The sequence below is a fragment of the Panthera onca genome, chromosome D3, assembly GCF_046562875.1.
Source record: "Panthera onca isolate mPanOnc1 chromosome D3, mPanOnc1 haplotype 2, whole genome shotgun sequence".
Lineage (NCBI taxonomy): Eukaryota > Metazoa > Chordata > Mammalia > Carnivora > Felidae > Panthera > Panthera onca.
In genome coordinates this window covers 15261201-15284721 of record NC_138350.1, presented here as the reverse complement: position 1 = coordinate 15284721, position 23521 = coordinate 15261201, and the positions used below count along the sequence as shown (strand labels likewise).

General features: G+C 47.9%; 1 protein-coding gene and 2 long non-coding RNA genes across 6 annotated transcripts; 2 read left to right on the top strand and 1 right to left on the bottom strand.

Moving 5' to 3' along the window:
* Positions 1–2798: 2798 nt before the first annotated feature.
* On the top strand, positions 2799–10754 carry PLA2G1B (phospholipase A2 group IB). Its single transcript, XM_060612444.3, has 4 exons — positions 2799–2884; positions 6933–7092; positions 7605–7732; positions 10548–10754. The coding sequence occupies exons 1-4, from the start codon at positions 2851–2853 to the stop codon at positions 10670–10672; spliced, it is 447 nt and encodes a 148-aa protein (XP_060468427.1). The 5' UTR covers positions 2799–2850; the 3' UTR covers positions 10673–10754.
* Positions 6963–14767, bottom strand: LOC144613904 (uncharacterized). Its single transcript, XR_013551357.2, has 3 exons — positions 14672–14767; positions 11656–11932; positions 6963–7073 (listed from the first exon to the last, which is right to left on the bottom strand). It is a non-coding gene; the product is annotated as an uncharacterized LOC144613904 (long non-coding RNA).
* Positions 11809–21767, top strand: LOC132665191 (uncharacterized). 4 transcript variants are annotated; one of them, XR_013551354.2, is made up of 3 exons: positions 11840–11924; positions 15088–18703; positions 18814–21767. It is a non-coding gene; the product is annotated as an uncharacterized LOC132665191 (long non-coding RNA). The 4 variants fall into 4 exon arrangements; XR_013551356.2 differs by having other exon boundaries at positions 11809–11880; positions 15088–21767; XR_013551355.2 differs by having other exon boundaries at positions 11832–11884; positions 15088–21767.
* The last annotated feature ends 1754 nt before the right edge of the window (positions 21768–23521 follow it).

The window sequence follows — 23521 nt, the reverse complement described above, 5'->3', positions numbered from 1 at the left end:
TCCTCACAACTACCAAGGTCATCAACAATAAGGGAGTCTGAGAAGATATCACAGCCAAGAGGAGACTACAAAGACATGACAACTGAATATAATGCGCTATCTTGGATTGAATCCTGGAACAGGAAAAGGACATTTGGTGAGAACTAAAGAAATCTGAATAAACTATGGGCTTGAGTTTTACTAATATCCTTTCTGATACTAATCATGTATCGATGTTGGTTCATGAATTGTAACAAATATACCATTTACTAATGTTAGATATGTTACTAATGCAAGATATTAATAACAGGTGAAGCCTATGGGAGAGGGCAAGGTGGGGGAGGAGGGTATGTGGGGACTCTCTACTCAGGAAAAGTAAGTAAATGAATAAACACATAAAGTAAAAATAATAGGGTCTGCCTCCCCACCTCACAGGGCTGTTGCAGAAATCATGTGAGTACTAAGTAGGAGAGCACCAAGTAAACTGATTATAAAATAGAACATATTATGTGAGGAGCGCCTGGGTGGCTCAGTCTGTTAAGTGTCTGATTTCAGCTCAGATCATGATCTCATGGTTGGTGGGTTTGAGCCCCACATCAGGCTCTGTGCTGACAGCTCAGAGCCTAGAGCCTGCTTCAGACTCTGTGTCTCCCTCTCTATCTGCTCCTCTCCCACTCATGCTCTGTCTCTGTCTCTCTCATGTCTCTCAAAAATAAATAAACGTTAAAAAAAATTTTTTAAAGAACATATTAGGGGCGCCTGGGTGGCTCAGTTGGCTGAGCGTCCGACTTCAGCTCAGGTCATGATCTCACAGTTCATGAGTTCGAGCCCCGCGTCAGGCTCTGTGCTGGCAGCTCAGAGCCTGGAGCCTGCTTCGGATTCTGTGTCTCCCTCTCTCTCTGCTTCTTCCCTGCATACACTCTGTCTCTCTCTTTCTCAAAAATAAATAAAGATTAAAAAAATTTAAAAAAAAGAACATATTATGTGAGATGTCTAGAATAGGTAAATCTATAGAGACAGAAAGCAGATCAGTGGTTGCCAGGGGCTGGGAGAGAATGACTGCTAAGGGGTATGGGGTTTCCTTTGCAGGGGTGGGGAGAATGAAAATGTTCTGGAACCAGAGAGGGTGGTTGCACAACATTGAATGTAATAAATGTCTCTGAGTTGTTCACTTAACTTTTTTTTTTTAAGTGTTTGGTTTGGTAATCTCTACACCCAACATGGGGCTTGAACTCATAACAACCCTGAGATCAATAGTTGTATATTCTTTAAACTGAGTCAGCCAGGCACCCCTGGATTGTTCACTTTAAAAATAAAATGGTTGAGGGGCACCCGGGTGGCTCAGTCGGTTGAGTGTCTGACTTCAGCTCAGGTCATGATCTCGTGGTTGGTTGGGTTTGAGCCCTGCATCAGGCTCTGTGCTGACAGCTCAAAGCCTGGAGCCTGCTTGGGATTCTGTGTCTCCCTCTCCCTCTGCCCCTCCCCCACTCACACTCTGTCTCTCTCTGTCTCTCAAAAATAAACATTAAAAAAAAACCTTAAAAAAAATGGCTGGGGCAACTGGGTGGCTCAGTTGATTTGAGTGTCTGACTTTGGCTCAGGTCATGATCTCACAGTTTGTGAGCATTGGGCTCTCTGCTCTCAGTACAGAGCCCCCTTCAGATCCTCTCTCCCCACCTTTTCTGCACCTCCCCCACTCACTCTCAAAAATAAATAAAACATTTTTTAATGCTTATTGTTTATGTTTGAGAGAGAAAGAGAGAGAGAGAATGAGCAAGGTGGGGGGAGGAGCAGAGAGAGAGGGGGACAGAGGATCTGAAGCAGGCTATGAGCTGACAGCGGAGAGCCCGATGCGGGGCTTGAACTCACGAACCATGAGATCATGACCTGAGCCGAAATCGGATGCTCAACTGACTGAGCCACCCAGGTTCCCCACAAAATAAATAAAACATTTAAAAAACAATAAAATAAAATGGTTAATTTTATGCTATGTGAATTTCTCCTTAAAAATGTTATACAAACATTTGATATGTGCGCTTTCATTCTACAAGTCAGATCCAAGTCTTTGGAACTCCAAAGTCCAGGGTGTCCTTGCAAACCCACACTGGAGAATGAAGGAGGGGTGGTATTAATGTAGTGCAGAAAAATAAAACATGTGCCTTAGAATCAGACATGCCTAGGGTCGCCTGGGTGGCTCAGCCGGTTAAGCGTCCAACTCTTGGTTTCAGCTCAGTTCATGATCTCACAGTTGTGGGATCGAGCCCTGCATCGGGCTCTGCACTGGCAGCATACAGCCTGCTTGGGATCCTTTCTCTCCTTCTCTTTCTGCCTTTCTCTCTCTCCCTCCCTCCTTCCCTCCCTCAAAAGTAAATAAATAAACTTAAAAAAAGAAAGAATCAGACATGCCTAAGTGTGGGCCCCTGCTCCCCGCCCTTAGATGGCTGTGTGACCTCAGGCAAGTTACTTCACCTCTCTGAACCCATTTGCTCATCTGTTAAATGCATGATTGATGGGACTATTCACTGAGACCCACAGCTCAGACCCATAAGACATGCAGGCAATGATAGAATTGGGCTGAGTGCAAAGGGGTGGGGGAGGGTCAAGATTCTGAGCCATACAAATTCCAGAAATAATCCCTTCCATTAAAAGATGCCGATGACCCACACATATCCCCCTTTTTCCAATGATCCCTTGCTGGCAGGGCTTGCTCGTCGGTAAAGGTTATTCCTGCAACAGACAGGTTCAAGGCCAATTCAGAGCAGGTTGGGAGCAAAGCAAACACTACAGCCTTATCTTGGAGACATGGTATGGGTATAAAGAGAGAGGCAGTAGGTGGCTTTAGTCCTTTCTCTTGCTCGGCAACTTAACAGGATGAAATTCCTTGTGCTGGCTGCTCTGCTTACAGGTAGGTGAGTCTCCTCAGCTCAGCGCTAAGATCTCACTTCTCTGGAATGGGGGTCACAGGTCACAAGGCTGGCCAGCCTTGGAGGCTTTTTTCGGGGCTCTCTATGGGGCTTAACAGCTCCCATAACAAATTCCCCCACAGTTGGCACCTTTCCAACCTCCAGGTCCAAATTCAGATGACCCTCCTCAGAAGGGCCTACCTGCCCTCTACCATATTGCCTTGGCCTGGGGTCTTCCCAGCACCTACATTTGCCTGCAATTTGTATCTTGTTTCTTGTTGATGCATTCCCTTTTCTTAAAGCTTTAATTTTTTTTTTTTTCAGTAAACTCTACCAACACGGGGCTTGAACTCACAACCCTGAGATCAAGACCTGAGCTGAGGGGCTCCTAGGGGGCTCAGTTGGTTAAGCATCTGACTTTGGCTCAGGTCATGATCTCACAGTGCGTGGGTACAAGCCCCGCATTGGGCTCTGTGCTGACAGCTCAGAGCCTGGACCCTGCTTTGTTTTGGATTCTGTGCCTCCCTCTCTCTCTGCCCCTCCCCCACTGGCACTCTGTGTCTCTCTCTCTCTCTCACACACACACAAAAATAAAATAAATATAAAAAAAAAAAAAAGACCTGAGCTGACATCAAGAGCCGGACACTTAACCGACTGAGCCACCCAGGTGCCCCTCCTTTTTTATTCTCCACCCATATTGAAGTATGGGCTCCATGAGAGCAATGATAGAGCTGTTTGCGCCATTTATTGAATGAATCCATGGAATCAGATATATTGGAATTCAAATCCCACCTCATTCATCCATTCAACACTGATATATCAGAGCCTCCAAGGTATCAGGCTCTGGGTTGAGACTGAGGACTTCTAGATGGACGCGTTCCCCTCCCCTCCCGCCACACACACACACAGGCACACACATGAAAATTAGCTTTGTGTAGGTCTGGCCTGTGCAAAGAGCAGAGCTGGCTGGATCAGAGACTGAGAAAACAGGGAAGCAGGCGGGGGGGCGGGGAGGGGGGTCTGGAGATGGGCCAAAGTAGCCAGGCCACTCCTGTCTGTCTGCTGCCAGTGTGGAGGCTGCTCACAGGGGAGCGTGACCAGCTGCCACCCTCCCTTTGCCCTGGGGTATAAGCATATGGAGTGGCTCCAGTGCGCACGGCAGATCAAGGGAAGAAAGGGCAAGGCATGGGGCAAAAAGATGATACTGGTGGCCACGTGAATGGGACCCCAAAATCATGTAGCGCCCTCTTCAGGGCCCCAAATCTCACAGGGGCTGGCCCTGAAAATGTGAAGGGGTCCTGCCTCCTGAGTCTGCTGTGCCAAGCCTTGTGCCTGGTTTGGGCAGGCACTCAGCTACAAGAAGACTTTTTAAAAACTTATTTAATAGATACTTATTGAGCACCTACTATGTGTCAGACCCTGGGGTACAAAAGCCCTGAGGCCTGTCCTTGACTTTATGGTCCAGTGAGAGGGAGGCATAAATAAATGACAGATACAGACTGCTATAGGTACTGTGAAGCAAACAACATAAAGAAAAATGGTAGCAGAGGAGCCACTTGGCTTAGGTGGTCAAGAAAGAAGAGGTGGCATTTAAAACAAGATCCTCCAGCCTTTTGAAAAGATGACAGGTCAAGGCGACTGGGTAGCTAGGTTAAGCATCCGACTTCCGCTGGGATCATAATCTCCCAGTTCGTGGGTTCCAGCCCCACATCGGGCTCTGTGCTGACAGCTCAGAGCCTGGAGCCTGCTTCAGATTCTGTGTCTCCCTCCTTCTGTCTTTCCCCCTACCGCACTGTCTCTGTCTCTCTCTCAAAAATAAATAAACATTTGAAAAAAAAAAAAAGATGACAAAGTGTGCCAGTCAGAGGGAATGGCAGGTGTGTGGGCCTTGAGGCAGAAGAGAGCTTGTCCTGTTGAGGATGGAAGGCCACACAGGCCTCTTTATGCTCCTGCCCCATCTCAACCCCGCCACATCCCCACCTAACCCATCCTTTTTTTAAAGTTTATTTATTTTGAGAGAGAAAGAGAGAGCAAGCATGCACACGCACATGAATGGGGGAGGGACAGAGAGAGAATCCCAAGCAGGCTCAGTGCTGTCAGCACAGAGCCCAGCATGGGGCTCAAATTCAGCAACCGTGAGATCATGACCTGAGCTGAAGTCAAGAGTCGGATGCTTAATGGACTGAACCACCCAGGCGCCTCCCAACTAACCCATTTTATTTTTTTTAATTAAAAAAATTTTTAAAAATGTTTATTTATTATTGAGAGACAGAGCATGGGAGGGGCAGAGAGAGGAGAAGGCACAGAATCTGAAGCAGGCTCCAGGATCTGAGCTGTCAGCACAGAGTCCGACACGGAGCTTGAACCCACAAACTGCAAGATCATGACCTGAGCTGAAGTGGGACACTTAACCCACTGAGCCACCCGGGCGCCCCTCCCACCTAACCCATTTTAGATTCCCCTTACCATGCTCAGAGCCTGGAGCTCTAACAAAGGATCCGATTTCCTTATTTATTTCATTTATTGCTTACTGTTTTTCTACCCTACTAGGGAGCTTTATAAACTCAAAAGCATTGAGCTTTATAAACTCAATGAGGTTACAGATTTTCTATTTGCTCACTGATGTATTTCAGTTCCTACAGCAGTGACTGGCCCATAATTGGTGCTCAATAAATATTTGCTGGATAAATAATGGGGACCTCATAGAAAACATATGTTTACACAAAAACTAGTGCACAACTGGTAATAGCAGCACTATTCATGAGAACCAAAAAGTATAAACAACCCAAATGTCTATCAAGTGATAAATGCGGTCTCTCCACACAGTGGAATGCTATTCAACTATAAAAGGAATGAAGTATTGATATATGTTATAATGTGGATGAACATCAAAAACATTGTGCTAGGGGTGCCTGGGTGGCTCCGTAGGTTAAGTATCAGACTCTTGGTTTCGGCTCAGATTATGATCTCACAGTTTGTGAGTTCAAGCCCGGCTTCCGGGCTATGTGCTGATAGTGCAGAGCCTGCTTGGGATTCTCTTTCTCCCTCTGTCTGTCTCTCCTCTGCTCTCATGCTCTATCTCTCTCAAAATAAATAAACTTTTTTAAAAAAGGACTGGTAAACTTAAAAAAAAATTATGCTGTATGATTCCATTTACATGAAGTGTTCATAATAGGAAAATCCATAGAGTTTACTGGTTGCCAGAGGGGAGAGGGGAAAAGGGGAAGGAATGCTAATGGGAACAGGATGTTCTTTTGGGGGTGATGAAAATGTTCTAGATTTAGTGGTGATGGTTCCACAACTCTGTGAATATACTAAAAACCACAGAAATGTACATTTTTAAAACTATTTTTTATTTATTTTTGAGAGTGCGCAAGCGCGCTTGAGAGGGGAGAAAGGCGGGGGTGGGGGGGGATGGGGGGGTGGGGGGCGACAGAGGATCAGAAGCCGGCGCTGCACTGACAGCAGCTATTCCAGTGCAGGGCTCGAACCCACGAACCCTGAGATCATGACCTAAGTCCAAGTCTGACACTCAACTGACTGAGCCACCCAGGTGCCCATGAAATGTCCATTTTAAGTGTTTAAATGGTGAATTTTGTTATGTGAATTTTATCTCGATAAAAAATATTTTTTTTTTTTTTTTTTAGTTTATTTTTGAGACAGAGAGAGACAGAGCATGAATGGGGGAGGGGCAGACAGAGAGGGAGACACAGAACCGGAAGCAGGCTCCAGACTCTGAGCCATCAGCCCAGAGCCCGACACGGGGCTCGAACTCACGGTCTGTCAGATCGTGACCTGAGCTGAAGTCGGACGCTTAACCGACTGAGCCACCCAGGCGCCCCTCTATAAAAAATATCTTTAAAAAGCTTTATAAAAAGAAAAAATCCTCATTTACATTACCAGGTTTCTGTGTCCAGCTCTCTTCCGAGGAGGCAGCTGGAGGGGTGAAAGGCAGCGTGGGGCCAGAGAGCAGGCAGGAGGCAGTGGGGCCCCTGGGCGCTGGCAGAGCCAGTCAGAATGGATTTAAACTCTGGCTGTGTTTTCTTGCAGTGGGTGCTGCTGAGGGGGGCGTCAGCCCGCGGGCAGTGTGGCAGTTCCGCAACATGATCAAGTGTACGATCCCCGAGAGTGACCCCGTGAGGGATTACACCGACTACGGCTGCTACTGTGGCCTGGGTGGGTCCGGCACGCCTGTGGATGAACTGGACAAGTGAGTGATTGATCGGCAGGGAGAGGGGAGTGCCCGTGCGGTGGGGGGAGGGCACAAGCCAAGGATCTCACGAGGAGGCACAGAAAATGGATTTGCATATTTGCTAAGGGTAACACATTTTAAACTCTTGTATAAACAAAAATGCTCCAAGAGGCCCCTGAATCCAGTGCTCTCGGTTAGGAGCAAAGGCGGAAGGTTGATGTCAAGCAATAGTGGATGCTGCTGCCCTCTAGTGGCAGAATATTGCATCACAAAACACCACAGCGTCGATTGGACTGTCCTCTTCCAGCAGTGGTTAAGACTCTCACTGCATCTTCAGAACACATACGTGATTGTACGATATTCCTGCAACCCATTTTTAAATCGCCTTCAATAAACACGATAAAAGGACTTACATTTTTCAAGCCACAGGATAAATATCTTCCGGAGCATGTCAGCTAAATCATTCCCCTTGATGAGCCTGCCCTGCTGCCCTGCCCCTGCCTGAGCTCTGTCCTTCCCCCACTCTTTAGGTGTTGCCAGACACACGACCACTGCTACTCACAAGCCAAGAAACTGGACAGCTGTAAATTCCTCCTGGACAACCCCTACACCAAAACCTACTCATACTCATGCTCTGGATCTGAGATCACCTGCAGCGGTAGGTTAACTCCTTTGTGGAAGAAATAATAGTAATGATATCCACCATTTATTGATCGCCTTGGTGCCAAGCTGTGTCTCCTTTAATCCTGGCAACAATCCTATGAGATAGGTATTATTATTATACTTGTTTGACAGATGAGGAAACTGGGCACCCACTGTTTGGGACTTTTTTTTTTTTTTTTTAGCAGTTTCAGAACTTTTGAAATTTTTAAATTAATGTTTATTTTATTTTTGAGAGAGACAGAGTGTGAGCAGAGGAGGGGCAGAGAGGGAGGTAGACATAGAATCCTAAGCAGGCTCCAGACTCTGAGCTGTCAGCACAGAGCCTGTTGCAGGCTCGGACTCATGAACCACGAGATCATGACCTGAGCAGAAGTCGAAGTCAGACACTTAACCGACTGAGCCACCCAGGCGCCCCATTTGGGTTTTTCTGAGGGTTTTTGTTTTTGTTTTTGAGAGACAGAGAGAGAGATAGAATGCGGGAGAGGGGCAGAGAGAGAGGGAGAGAGAGAATCCCAAGTAGGTTCTGCACTGCCAGCACAGAGTCCTACAAGGAGCCTATAGGGGCTCCATGTCACAAATTGTAAATTCATGACCTGAGCCAAAATGAAGAGTCAGATGCTTAACCAACTGAGCCACCCAGACACCCTGGGGTGTCTGGTTTTGAACAGGTTTATATGGCTCCAAGGTCTCTGTTCTTAACTGCCATGCTATATAGCTTCGTTATTTCATGAAAGGAGCTTAGAACTACCATTTATTAGTTTCTTATTACATACCAGGGAGTACGCTGAGCATATATATGTTTTATTAATCCCATTTTACAGGTGAGGAAGCTGAGGCTCAAAAATAGCTACTTGCCCAAAATCACAGAGCTTGTAAGTGGTAGGGCCAGCATTTGAACTCAGTTGTTTCTGATTTCAAAGGTTCTGGTCTTAACCACTAAGTTATGCACAGCTCATGGTGAAATGTGTTCCTTTATGAAGGTGGTTCTGAAGGGCAGACAGTTCAGAGGTGAATAGTATTGTCATGCTAGGCTAGCATTCTGGATTTTCACTACTCTTTTCTATGCACTCACAGACGGGTCCCACTTTCCAAAACTGTACATACATCATTGGAATAACTGTAACTCAAATCCAGAGGGCCAAGAAAAAAGTTACCAGGAATCCCACCATCTTTTTTAAAGCACTGTTAAAGTTTATTTATTTATTTGTTTATTTGGGGGGGGGGTGGATCCCAAGCATGCTGTCAGCACAGAGCCTGATCTGATGCAGCAACTTGAGATCATGACCTGAGCCGAAATCAAGCATCAGATGCTTAACCGATGGAGTCACTCAAGCGCCCCAGGAATCCCACCATCTTAAGGAATAAATGATTTCATAGCTCTGTGTTCATTTGTGCTTATCCTTGGAATAACGTTTTTATCGTTTTAATCATAGCTAGGCACGTGCCCACCTCAAGTCCTTTGTTCCTTCTGCATGAAACACTTCCCATGTGAAGTCTCATTCCAGGACTTCAAATGTTGCTTTCTCTGTGCAGCCTTCCCTTTTATTTTTTTAATTTACTTATTATTTTTTTTTTAGAGAGAGAATGCAAATAGGAGAGAGGGGCAGAGGGGGAGAAAAAGAATCTTAAGCAGGCTCCATGCTCAGTGCAGAGCCCAAAGCGGGGCTCAGTCCCATGACCCTGGGATCATGACCTCTGCCCCTCTCCCCCACTCACTCTCTCTCTCTCTCTCTCTCTCTCTCTCTCTCTCTTAAAAAAAAAAAAGGATCAGAGAGGAACAAAACTTTAATAAGATTATTGAACGTAAGCAGAAGTACATAATTAAATTATAGATAACAAATTTGAAATGCATTTTAAAAGTTATCATTGTTGTTTCTTTTGGCTATAAAAATAAACAAGGCCAAAGTAGTGTAATTTCAAACTCTACAGAAATATATCATGGAAAGTGGAAGGTGCCTATAATCCTGCTACCCAAGATAACTAGTTAGATGCATTGCCCTTCATTTTCCTTTAATAAAATATCTTGGAAACATTTCCACATATAGGTGTACTTAATTGTTTTAAATATCTGTATAATATTCTACTGTAAGAATGTTCTGCAATTTTTATTTTTATTTAAAAAAAATTTCTACATTCATTTATTTTTGAGAGGCAGAGTATAAGTGGGGAGGGGTAGAGAGAGAAGGAGACAAAATCCAAAGCAGGCTCCAGGTTCTGAGCTGTCAGCACAGAGCCTGACTCGGGGCTCAAACTCACAAACCGTGAGATCATTGACCTGAGCTGAAGTCGGACGCTTAACCAACTGAGCCACCCAGGTGCCCCTGTTCTGTAATTTTTTAAATGTGTTTTAAAGTAGAGAAATTTGCTTGCTAAACTTCACTAAGTTTATATGCACAATACTTTGCTGCTTCGAGTATATGTTTTAGTGTTTTCCATATTGTTTATAAATTGCTTGCCTATGTTATCAAAGATCTATAGCTCTGTGGGTTATAAGAGCTCATTTAGGGATGTGAAACAGATAGGACTTTCCTAACAGCATCGATCACACCTAGGATTGCCAGAGTAAACACATGTTGTCCAATTAAATTTGACTTTCAGATAGACAATGAACATTTTTTATTCTACATTCCAAACATTGCAATTTTTTTTTGTTTTTCTGAAATTCTGGTATTTTTATTTGCTTAATCTATCAAACCCAAATTTGTATGAATGTAATGGCCATTATTTATTCCAGTTAATTCTTCCTTCCCTCCAGACTGGACAAAGCAGGATCTACCTTGGCTCAGTCCTCTCCTCTTGCTCTTTTCCAGATGAAAACAAACCCTGTGAGGCCTTCATCTGCAACTGTGACCGCAATGCTGCCATCTGCTTTTCAAAGGCCCCATATAACAAGGAGCACAAGAACCTGGACACCAAGAAGTACTGTAAGAATTGAGTGTCACCTCTGGAGAGCATCATCTCCACCCACCTCATGCCCTTCACTTTACCCTGTGTCCTCCAATAAAGCACTTTGTTGAAAAGCCTCACGTTTGCATATTGTTTTATCCTCTGTCTATGCAACATGACTAAGTCTCTTCCTAGTTCTTTGTAAGCATCATTAGTTTTAGCCTTGGACGTTGAATGACAGGGATATTTCTAGGAAGTGAACACCGTTAAGACCTGAATAATGATTAGCCACTGATTATTGCCAGATCAAAATATATAATCTATCCTCGTAGGTAAAAACCTACCTCTTTTTCATTACCCCAAGGGCTGAGGGAGAGAGAAAACAAATTCCTTTAGCAATCTTTTCATGAGCATCTGATGGGTACTCATTAAAGGAAATGTAATACGGGAAACACTAGTACAGTGGCTGAGACTGAAATGAATACATAAGGGGCACCTGGGTGGCCCAGGTGGTTAAGCGTTAAATTCTTGATTTGTTTCCGCTCAGGTCATGATCTCGCCATTCATGGGTTGGAGCCCCACATCGGGCTCCTCGATCACAGTGCAGAGTCTGCTGGGGCTCTCGCTCTCTCTCTCTCTGCCTCTCCCGCAATCCTGCGCGAGCTCTTTCTCTCTCAAAATAAATTTAAAAAAAAATAAATGAATACATAAACAAACTTAATTGGGAGCGTTCTGAAGTAGCGATTATATCTCAGCAGCCGCAGTATCATCACAGTGCTTAGCACGTCACACACGTTCATTAAGTAATTGTTCAACGAGGGTACGTCTTGGCGCCAAGGTTTGCAGCAGTCCAGGAAAAACCACGTGGCTCTATTTACCTTTTCAGATCACGTGATCCTGCACCAAACCCACTTTTCCCGCCCCCCCCCCCGGAGGGATTTCAGAGTAGGAAATATGATTGGTATCTTGTGGACACGTGGTTCCCCGTTCCTCTCTTTATATTGGTGAAAAGAGGCCCAACCCCCGGCCTACCTCCGCACCTCCCAGGCTCTGGCCTGGCTTCCTCGCGCGTCAGCCGGGGCCAGCGCAGGCGCAGTCGCAGTGGTTAGTAACGGTTGCTCCAGCCGGCGTGCGGGTGAGGTGGCGGGCGACGGCCCCGTGCGCCGCTTCCTGGGTCTTAGGTGCGTTGCTCTCCAGGGTCACAATACGGCCGGAAGGACAGTGGGCGGGCCGAGGGTGAAAAAAGAGCGAACTCGCGTGGGTATGACGTTGGGTCCCACCTCCCTGCCTTGCGCGTCCAGGTCTGTGTCTCTCGGCCCCACACACGCCCCTCCTCCCCCAGCCTCCCTGCCAGTTTCCGGTCGGTAGCTCCTCCGGGCTTTTATCCCGGAAAGGGACGAGGGGGCCGGGAAGTTGGGGTGCAGGGAGCCAAACTGGGGCGAGGAGAGAGGCGAGTGGATATTGGGCGAACCAAGGGTTTTTGCACCCGAAGTCCGCACTTGAATCCCCAACCCTCGCTCTCAAGAGGGGGGAAAAAAGGTGGAGGGATTTGCAGTTCTGACCTCCCTGCTTTTGCCTTTGTTACCTCCATTTGAAATGCTCCCCCTTTTCCCGCCTGGTGCTTTCCTGTTCATTTTTCCAGGACCTTGTTGGGGTCACCTCAAGAAGTTTCTTGAGCCTTGCCCTCCTTCCCTCCCAAAGTACAGTTGCGCAGTTACCCCATTGGGTTTCTAGAGCATTAAAGAAAGAGGGTTCAGAACTGGATGGACGGGATTTGATTACTGGCCTGGTCATGCCAGGTGACCTTGGGCTAGTTACATGAAATCTCCGAGCTTCAGGATCCTCCTCTTTCAAAAGAAATAATAGTGTGCAGATCAGAGGGTTGTGGGAATTGGGTGAGTCAATGCCTTGTAAAATGCTTCCTACAGAAATGCTTATTGTATAGTTACTGTTCATAAATACTATTTTCCCAAGGGGAAGCAAATGGAAGAATACTCTTTATTTTCTTTAGAAAGACGTTATTGTATCAAGCCAGACTTGGCTTCTGTAAATTCTTTTTGAAAGACAGACACACACAAAGGAAATGTGGCTCTGGAGAAGATCCATGGGAGTCTAGTTAAAGGAGTACTCAAATAGGAGACCAAGGTTTAGCCTATTGATAGCAGCTGATAACTGCTTACCATACGTGCCTCCGGTACTGGGCTATGAGCTTCAGATGCATCACTACCTTTTTAAGTTTTCATTAACAACCTAATGAGATAGCTACTAGCATCCTGATTTTTAAAGATATTGAAGATTAACCACTTGCCCAAATTCACATAACTAGTAAGCAGCAAAACAGGGATGGAAATCCAAGTCTGTCTATATACTAAGAGTTTCGATTCCATGCTATAATTCCTTTTCTAATAAAAAACCCACTCTCCTTTCTTGGACGAGTTTCTTTTTTTTTTTCTTCATGAACTAGAATTTATGTTTTGTGACATCAAAAATTAAAAAATCTGGATCTCAGAGCACCCATCTTGAATTTCAACAAGGATAATGTATCCGGAATCAACTTTTATATTTGGTGGCAACCTCTGCTATTCCTAGGAGTGGAGTAACTGACTGATCCTGGTTTTAGCACTGAAAGTCCTGCATCCCAGGAAACCCCCTCAATACTGGGCGATATGGGACAGTTGGTCACCCTGCTTAGAGGAGTGTTGAATTTCCTAATGGTCCTTAAAGCGATCCTCTCAGGAAAAGTCTGACATTCACTGAAGACTGATTCTTATGCATGGCCAAGCACTTCTTGTGGGGTTAACTCTTAGTAAGCAAATGTGTTACAAGATATTTCGCATAGCGCTTGGGATATAGTGTGCTTAATAAATTCTATTATTTAAGAGAGAGGTGAGTGGAAGAGAGGACCTAGGCTGGCCGACTCCATTTTGTTCTGTGTCCTCCATCTTGAGTGACTGTCCCCGACATGGCCCCCTTTCCAGGAAAACTGCAGAAAGAAATTCCCGCTCAAACTTCAGACCACGCCTCCTTGAGTAACTTCCCCGCTCACCCCTTCAAACTTCCCGTTCAAACCACGCCCGGCAACCTGCGCATCGGGACTCTGAACCTTCCCCAGCCAATCGGCTAAGGGCATGACCATTACCCCCACCAACTGTCCCTAGATCCCTATAAAACCTTTGTGCTTTTTGAAACTCGTGCTCTCTCTCTGGCATCTCATCGCTGCGTCGGTGCAGGTAGGGGATTGAGCTCGAGCTAGCTCAAATAAAGGCTCTTAGCTTTTGCATCGGACTCGGCTCCCTGGTGGTCTTTGGGGATCACGAATTCTGGGCATAACATTTGGGGGCTCATCCGGGGTCCCCAAGACCCCCGAGGGGCCCCCGACCCAGAGAGCCTGACTGGCCACGGTTAGTGACTGTTCATTCCCTGTCTCTTCTGTGTGAGCTCATTTCTGAAATTCTGGTAGTGCCCGGCGCGGTCTAAGTGGACACATGGGAGGACCACGGGCCGGGAGTTTCAGAAGACGTTCCGATACTCCCTTCTGGAGGGACGTGGATTCCCCTCAAAGATCTGAGACGAGGCGGGTCACTCCCGCCAGTCGGTGTGAGGCCGTCGTCTAGCTTTCAGTTTTGCTTCCACGGAGTTGGAAGACTTTCTAGGGGCTCTCTGTCTGTTTCTGTGTTTCTCTGTTTTGTTCTGTGGACTTACTGGACAGACGTTATGGGACAGACTCAGACTACTCTACTGATCACTTTAAGGATGTCAGGGGAAGAGCTAACAACCTCAGTGTGGAAGTCCGAAAGCGTCGGTGGCAGGTTTTTTGTTCTAGCGAGTGGCCAGCTTTCAATGTCGGATGGCCGCCAGAGGGAATCTTCTACCTCCCTACCATCCACCGAGTCAGGGGTATCATCTCTTGGCCTAAGACGGGCCATCCTGATCAGCTCCCTTACATTATCACTTGGCAGGACCTTGTAGAAGACCCACCCTCTTGGCTTAAGCCCTTCCTAGCTCCACGCCCTCCGGAGCCGAAACCCATTCTTGCTTTGCAGGGGACAGAGAAGGAGAACAAGAAAAGTCTTACCCAGCCTTCAGTACCCTTCTACCGTGTCCTACAAGGGGGGGACTGAAGAAGAATTAATTTTTCCTCCCCCGTATAACCCCCCTAGGATGCTGGAGGAACACCATCCTCCCCCTCCGGGGGAGGCAGACACTGTTCCAAGAGCGGGAGGCAGAAATGCTCCAGTGGGAAGCCCGCCCTTTACCAGACAAAGGGCTCAGAGGGAGCAATCCGACTCCACTACTCTGCCCCTGCGAGCCACCAGACCCCCAGACGCGGAGGGGAATCAGCCCCATCACTATTGGCCTTTTGCCACTAGTGACCTCTATAATTGGAAAGCTCAGAATCCTAAGTTTTCTGAGAAACCGGCAGGGCTTATTGATTTATTAGACTCTGTTCTTTTTACTCATCAGCCCACGTGGGACAATTGCCAGCAGCTTTTGCAGGTGCTGTTTACGACTGAGGAGAGAGAAAGAATCCTCAATGAGGCCCGAAAACTAGTTCCAGGCGCAGACGGGAATCCCACCACCAACCAGGCTCAGATAGATGCCTCCTTCCCCTTAACTCGGCCCAAGTGGGATTTCAACACGACAGAAGGTAAGGAGAGGCTCCGGGTCTACCGCCAGACTCTAATGGGGGGTCTCCGAATGGCTGCTAGGAAGCCAACCAATTTGGCCAAGGTAGGAAATGTGCAACAGGAAAAAGATGAATCTCCGGCTGCCTTTTTAGAATGGATCATGGAGGCATTCCATACCTATACCCCCATGGATCCAGAGGCTCCGGAAAGCAAGGCAGCTGTTATCATGGCCTTTGTAAACCAATCGGCCATAGACATTAGAAGAGAATTACAGAAAATAGATAGACTAGGAGAAAAAAAGTCTGCAGGATTTACTGGTGGTAACCAAAAAGGTATATAATAACCGGGAGCCTCCTGAGGATAAGCAGGCTCATGCCATGGCGGCTGCCAGCAGTAAGCAGACTCGAGACTTGGCCAGAATACTACTAGCTACCACTGCTGACTCCCCCGAGGAATGAGACTGCTGTCTCCGGCAGCTGGCAGACGACTCAAGAGGAGGTAAAGGAACCACCAAGGTGGGGAAGCAGGGGCTGCAGAAAGATCAGTGCGCATACTGCAAGGAGATAGGGCATTGGGCCCAAGATTGTCTGAAAAAGGCCAGCGGGAAGGGAAGCAAGACTGATCGAGTAAAAGTCTTAAGAGCTAGATGAACTGAGTGATTAGGGCAGTTGGGGTTCGGACGCTCTCCCTGAGCCCAGGGTAACTCTTAAAGTAGAGGGGACCCCTGTTGACTTCCTTGTCGACACTGGAGCGCAACATTCGGTCCTCCGCACCCCACAAGGAAAACTAGCCAGCAAGAAGTCCTGGGTACAAGGGGCAACTGGTATGAGCCAGTATTCATGGACTACCCGAAGAACGGTAGATTTGGGGACGGGACGGGTATCCCACTCCTTTATGGTAATACCAGAATGCCCCCACCTGCTGTTAGGATGGGACTTACTGACCCAATTGGAGCTCAGATAACTTTCAGACAAGGGGGGGGGCTCGGGTCACCGATGGCAAGGGCCACCCCATTCAGGTCCTGACCATGAAACTAGAGGATGAATACTGCCTCCACCAGGAGGCGCTCCCGAGAGAGGATAATATAGACAGGTGGCTACAAGAATTCCCCTCGGTTTGGGCAGAGACGGGGGGGATAGGACTAGCCACTCACAGGACCCTGGTCCTGGTAGAGCTCAAGCCAGGAGAAGGTCCGGTAAGGATCAAACAATACCCCATGTCTCAGGAGGCCTGGAAGGGGATCCAGCCACACATCTGGAGACTACAAAGCCTAGGGGTACTAGTTCCTTGCCAGTCTGCCTGGAACACCCCCCTACTGCCGGTCAAAAAGCGTCACACAAATGACTATCCACGTACAAGGTACAAGACCAGGTACAAGACCTCCAGGTAGTAAATAAGAGGGTCACGGACATACACCCAACTGTTCCCAACCCATATACTCTTTTGAGCTCCTTGGCGCCCTCCAGGGTCTGGTATACTGTACTAGATTTAAAGGACGCCTTCTTCTTGGCGTCTGCCGCTGGCACCCCAAAGCCAACCCTTGTTCGCCTTCGAGTGGCATGATCCGGAGGAGGGCTACAGCGGGCAACTCACCTGGATATGGCTGCCTCAGGGGTTCAAAAATTCGCCCACCATCTTCGACGAGGCACTACACAAGGACCTGGACACGACTACAGAAAGGAGCACCCTGGCCTCACCCTCCTACAGTACGTAGATGACATCCTGATTGCTGCCGACACGGCCGAGGACTGTGAGCAAGGGACCCAGGACCTGCTGGCTACCCTGGGGGCCTTGGGGTACCAGGCATCCGTGAAGGAGGCTCAGATATGCAGGGAGAGGGTAAGTTACCTGGGATACATCCTGGAGGGCGGGCAGCGGCAGTTATCAGATGCCAGAAAAGAAACTGTCCTGAAGATCCCTACTCCCACCTCCCGAAGGGAAGTAAGGGAATTCCTAGGATTGGCCGGCTACTGTTGCCTCTGGGTTCCGGGTTTTGCTGAGATCGCCAGGCCCCTATATGAAGCTACCAAAGAGGGGAAAACATTTGAATGGACTGAAAAAGAAGAAACTGCCTTTAATCAGTTAAAAAAGGCCCTCCTAAGTGCCCCAGCCCTGGGCCTGCCAGACATTATGAAGCCCATCCACCTCTTTGTAGACGAACACAAGGAAATAGCAAAAGGGGGTTCTAACTCAAGCCTTAGGCCCCTGGAACTGCCCGGTGGCTTACCTGTCCAAGAAGCTAGACCCAGTGGCTGCTGGCTGGCCGCCATGCCTAAGAATTATTGTGGCAACAGCACTCCTAGTCAAGGACGCAGAACAAACTGACCCTACGACAGGAGATCTGGATCACGGCCCCACACACCATTGAAGGGGTCCTGAAACAGCCTCCTGATAGAAGGATGAGCAACACACGTATGGCTCATTACCAGAGCCTCCTACTCAACCCTCCACAGGTGCGGTTCCACCCCAGTGTGGCCCTCAATCCTGCAACCCTGCTGCCCGACCCTGACCTAGATGCTCCACTACATGACTGTGCGGGGATCCTGGAGCAAGTACATGGATTCTGGACGGATCTGACCGACCGGCCCCTCCCCAATGCCGAGGCTACTTCGTTCACTGATGGCAGCAGCTTTGTGCAGGACGGACACAGGTATGTGGGTGCAGTGGTTGTCACCGAAACGGACACCGTATGGGCAGAGGCTCTACCCTCCGGAACGCCAGACCAGCGAGCAGAGCTCATCGCCCTCACCAAGGCACTGATGCTGGGAGCTGAAAAATGGCTTAACATCTACACAGACAGCCGTTATGTGTTTGCCACAGCTGATATTCATGGGGCAATTTATCAGGAGAGGGGGTTACTGACGGCAGAAGGATGGACTATAAAAAATAAGCAGGAGATACTTGACCTGCTTACGGCCTTATGGCTTCCTGCCAAGCTGGCCATTATCCATGGCCAAGGGCACCAGAAAACTGATAACCCGGTAGCTAGAGGTAATCGAAAGGCTGACCAGGCAGCCAAGGCAGTAGCCCTTACTTCAGTCCCCACCATGACCATACAACTCCCGGACCCGGGAGACCCAGTTTTACCAGACCAGCCCAAATACTCCCAGGAGGAGTTACAGTGGATCAAGAAACTCCCCATGGCCCAGGAGATAAAGGGATGGTGGTATACACCTAACAAGGAGCTCGTGCTGCCAGGCCGGCTCAGAGTCTCACTATTAGAGCACATGCATCGGTCTACTCACGTGGGGGCCTGAAAATTAAAAGACTTAATCCGACATGCCGGAATCCAAGAATCACCAACAGGACACCAAAATAGAGCAAGTTGTATCTGCCTGCAAGACCTGCCAACTCACCAACGCGAGAGCCACATCAAATAAAAGAACCAGGCTCAGAGGCACCAGACCGGGAGCCCAATGGGAGGTCGACTTCACTGAAGTTAAACCAGGAAAGTATGGTTATAAATATCTTTTAGTATTTACAGACACCTTCTCTGGCTGGGTGGAGGCATACCCAACCAAGCATGAAACAGCTCAGATGGTAGCTAAGAAGCTACTAGAAGACATCTTACCCAGGTATGGTTTTCCTGCCATGGTAGGATCAGACAGTGGACCAGCTTTTATCTCGCAGGTAACGCAGGCAGTAGCCAAGGCTGTGGGGGCAAACTGGAAATTACATTGTGCTTATAGGCCCCAGAGCTCAGGACAGGTAGAAAGAATGAATAGAACCCTAAAAGAGACCCTTACCAAATTAACCATGGAGACTGGCAGGGACTGGGTGACTCTCCTACCGAATGCCCTTTACCGGGTTAGGAACACTCCTTACACCCTGGGTTTTACTCCCTACGAGATCATGTGTGGCAGGCCACCCCCTATTATTCCCAACCTTCGAGCTGAACTTCTTGCTGAGTTTAAAGATCAAGAACTTTTTCTTTCCTTGAGAGGGTTCCAGAGGGCGCACGAGGACATTTGGCTGTGCCTCCATGCCATCTACAAGGCCAGCCCAACCCCGACACCTCATCAGTACAGGCCGGGAGACTGGGTCTACATCAAGAGGCACCGCCAAGAGATCCTCGAGCCGTGCTGGGAGGGACCCTACATCGTGGTGCTGACAACCCCCACTGCTCTCAAAGTAGACGGCATTGCAACCTGGGTCCATCACACCCACGTTTGGCCAGCGGACCCCTGCTCAATCCGGAAGGACTTTGTCACGCAATGGGCTGTCAATCGAGACCAACACAACCCGCTCAAGCTCAAGCTACAGCGCATTCGACCCACCTAATATTGGTAACTCTGTTAGCTCTGCTTGTCACTGCTCATGCTGTTGAGAGTCCCCACGTCCCCCAAAACATCACCTGGCAGATCATAGACACCAGCTCGGGGACAATACTTAATCAGACTTCCCAGAGCCACTCCAGGGACACTTGGTTCCCAGAACTTTGTGTAGACCTCCAAACTCTGCTCCCCTTGTCACCATATGCCCCCGGATTCCATGCACAGAACCTTTATTTCTATGTCTGCCCCAGCCACTCTCGCTCAAGCACATGTGGGGACGCAGCTGACTACTTTTGCGCCTCCTGGTCATGTGTCTCAACAGGGCACATCTGGTGGACCCCACCACGCACCGGAGATCTCATCGTGGTAAAGCGGCCCAGTGGCCCCCGACCGCCATATGCCTGGGGACACGGTAATCCCATAGTTATATCCTTTACAAGCCAAGGTAAAAAAACAACAGGATGGGAGAGTGGAAAAACCTGGGGACTCAGGATATACGACTGGGTTAGGCTGGGAGCCAAGGACAAGGGAACGTTATTTACCCTCCGAATGCAAGCAACTCCCCTTGCCCAGCAGTCCCCCACGGCGGTAGGACCCAACTAGTTACCTGACCTGCCCCCGCCCGGATGGCCACGCCCAGAAACACCCAGGCCCCGGCCACACGGCCCTCCACATCCCCTGTCCCTACTGGAGTGTCATCCGCATCTCCTGCCCTGGGTCACAACTTACTATCTGATACAGACCCCCTGTGGAGCACGGTTGTCAGAGCATACCAGGTACTAAACACTTCTAGGCCCGGCCTGACCAAGTCCTGTTGGCTCTGTCTAGATGTCCGGCTCCCATATTACGAAGGTATTGCCATTAAAGGCAATTATACAACAGCCTCCAACTCTAGCTCCTGCAGATGGCAGCAGGCTACTGCAAGACTAACCCTCCAGGCAGTAACAGGGCAGGGCACTTGCAAAGGCCACGTGCCCCCCCGGGCAGTCACATCTCTGTAGTGAAACCCTAACAGTCCCCAGGGAGACAGTGTATCTACTTCCCCCCAAAAATGCATGATGCGCCTGTTCCAGCGGCCTCGCTCCCTGCGTCCACTCCCAAGTCCTTAACTCCTCGAAGGAAGGCTTCTGCGTACTCGTGCAGTTGATCCCCAAGCTGGTGTACCATTCGGGGGAAGAAATATTTAACAGGTTAGGCTCTACTAACTCCCGAAGTAAAAGAGAGCCCATTACAACCCTAACTCTGGCTGCGCTCTTGGGACTGGGATTAGTGGAGGTAGGGACCGGAATATCCTCACTCGTCATCCAGGACAAAAACTACAGAACCCTAAGGGCAGCCATTGACTTAGACATAGAAAGAATTGAGAAATCAATTTCTCATTTACAGAAATCCCTTACTTCCTTATCAGAAGTAGTACTCCAAAACAGAAGGGGATTAGACTTATTATTCATGCAGCAAGGAGGACTATGTGCAGCCCTAGGGGAAGAATGTTGCTTCTATGTTGATCACTTGGGGGTCGTAAAAGAATCTATGGCCCTCACAAGGGAAGGGCTGCAAAAACGAAAGTTAGAGAACAATCTCAGTCCTGGTACGAGTCTTTGTTCAACTGGTCTCCCTAGTTAACTACCCTCATCTCGGCCCTTGCCGGACCCCTCACCATCCTGCTTCTAGTAACCCTTGGACCCTCTATCATCAACAGGCTGGTCCAGTTTGTCAGGGACCACGTGGGGGCTGTCCAACTAATGGTCCTCCATGCTCAGTACAAGCCCTAATAACAGAAGAGGACAAAATAGAAATGCAGCCGGTCCCATGATTGGGTCTGTAAGCTACATGACAAGGGGGGAATGAAAGAGCGGACCTAGGCCGGCCGACTCCATTTTGTTCTGTGTCCTCCATCTTGAGTGACTATGTCCCCCACATGGCCCCCTTTCCGGGGGAAAACCGCAGAAAGAAATTCCCGCTCAAACCTTAGACCACACCTCCTCCCCTTGAGTAACTTCCCGCTCACCCCTTCAAACTTCCCGTTCAAACCACGCCCGGCAACCTGCGCATCGGGACTCTGAACCTTCCCCAGCCAATCGGCTAAGGACACGACCATCACCCCACCAACTGCCCTTAGATCCCTATAAAACCTTTGTGCTTTTGAAACTCGCGCTCTCTCTCTGGCATCTCACCGCTGCGTCGGTGCAGGTAGGGGATTGAGCTCTAGCTAGCTCGAATAAAGGCTCTTTGCTTTTGCATCGGACTTGGCTCCCTGGTGGTCTCTGGGGATCACAAATTCTGGGCATAACAGTGAGAGATACTCAATTTACGACAGTATAAAAGAAATAGGAGTTCCTGGGAAGGAGGCTTCAAGTGTTATGTACTTGTTTGCCTTTGTGACTTCTATTTCCTAAAACTGATAGCAGAGCCATGGAAGCATTTGAGGAAAGTCATGCCCAAAGCTGGGCTTATGTGGTCAGAAGCCTATAACCAGGGCGGTGACAAACTGATAGCACCCACCAGTTGGTTTGTTATTCCAACAGAGGACACTTATGGTGGATTAGGACTGCCATGCTGGTAAAAAGCAAAAGATGGAAAGTGAAGAGACATGAGAAGCATCAGCTTCAGGAAATGCCAAGTTCCTCTTGGGACAAATTTTTGGGGAAGAATTCCAGCTCAGGAAGAACTATGAACAAAATGAACATTCCTAAGGTCCTGAAGACTTGGTTTCATGAATTGTGTCAGCATTAGGTGATGGAAAGAGCCTGCCTTCCTCCCTAGCAACCTTACTACTGGACTTTAACCATTCCTGGTCTCCTTGGCCGGTTGTACTGCTGGCTTCTACTTCAGGCTGACTTCTAACCATAATCTTCAGATAGATAAGAAGCTGTTGTTTAAGAAGAAAAGAACTGGGAGGAAAGTCTCGGATTCTAGTCCTGGCTCTGAAAATATGCTGTATGGCCTTAGGTTCCTCCAAAATAAAAATGAGGAGGGATGGACTTAATTTGCTCTCATTCTGCCATTCCGTGCATGAATCTGGCCATTTTCTGGTAGAGAATAAGAATGGGGGAACAGCACATTCTCTGTGAGCCACTTGAAGCCAAGAGGTTGTATCTTTGTAGCCTTAGTACCTTACTACTGTTATTAACCATTGACAAAATTGTGGTGAGAATGGCTTGAGATTCAAAAGACCCAGATTTGAATACAATTATTGGTGCTGACTTGGTAACTGAGCAAATCTGATCCCGAGCACCTTAGGATCTTCATCTGCAAAAAAGCTGGAATGAGATTTACAACAATCTTACACCTCTTCAGAATTAATGACTGTGGGAAAACAGAGTTGTGCACATGAAAAGAACTCTGTTGGTTTCAAGCTCTTGGATTATCCCAGGTAACTATAATTTACTTCCTAGGTAGGTGCAGGATGACCATGTATTGCTTGCCCTAATTTTAGACAAAAGACTATCCAGAATAGGCTGTGATTCTTTCATCCGCTTCACTTTTGATGAGATTGTGCTGAAAGCTTTAGCCTGGTACAATGATTCTTTTGGGCTAACACAATAATCAAACAAGGCTTACTGCCTTGCTCAGCAGAAACAAATCAGCTTAAGAGCCCACTTGGGAATTCAGTTTCCTCTCTACACATCAGGTTTGAGGCAAGTGTCTCACCTGGCAGCTGAAATCCAGCAGAAATCTTTAAAGAACCATGTCATAAAGCCTCATTCTCTTTTAGCTGATTAAAAAAAAGAATATAGGGGCGCCTGAGTGGCTCAGTTGGTTGTGTCAGACTTTGGCTCAGGTCATGATCTCACAGTTCATGGATTCAAGCCCCGCATCGGGCTCTGTGCCGACAGCTCAGAGCTTGGAACCTGCTTTGGATTCTGTGTCTCCCTCTCTCTCTCTGCCCCTCCCCTGCTCGTGCTCATTCTTACTCTGTCTCTCAAAAATAAATAAAAATGTTAAAAAAATAATTTAAAAAATAAAAAAAGAATATAAACATACAGCCCACATACC

Bases quoted from the DNA above. Each gene is read 5' to 3' on its own strand.
- PLA2G1B (XM_060612444.3), top strand. From the start codon at position 2,851: ATGAAATTCCTTGTGCTGGCTGCTCTGCTTACAG. The intron at 2,885-6,932 runs GTAGGTGAGTCT...GTTTTCTTGCAG, and splicing joins GCTGGCTGCTCTGCTTACAG to TGGGTGCTGCTGAGGGGGGC. The intron at 7,733-10,547 runs GTAGGTTAACTC...GCTCTTTTCCAG, and splicing joins ATCTGAGATCACCTGCAGCG to ATGAAAACAAACCCTGTGAG.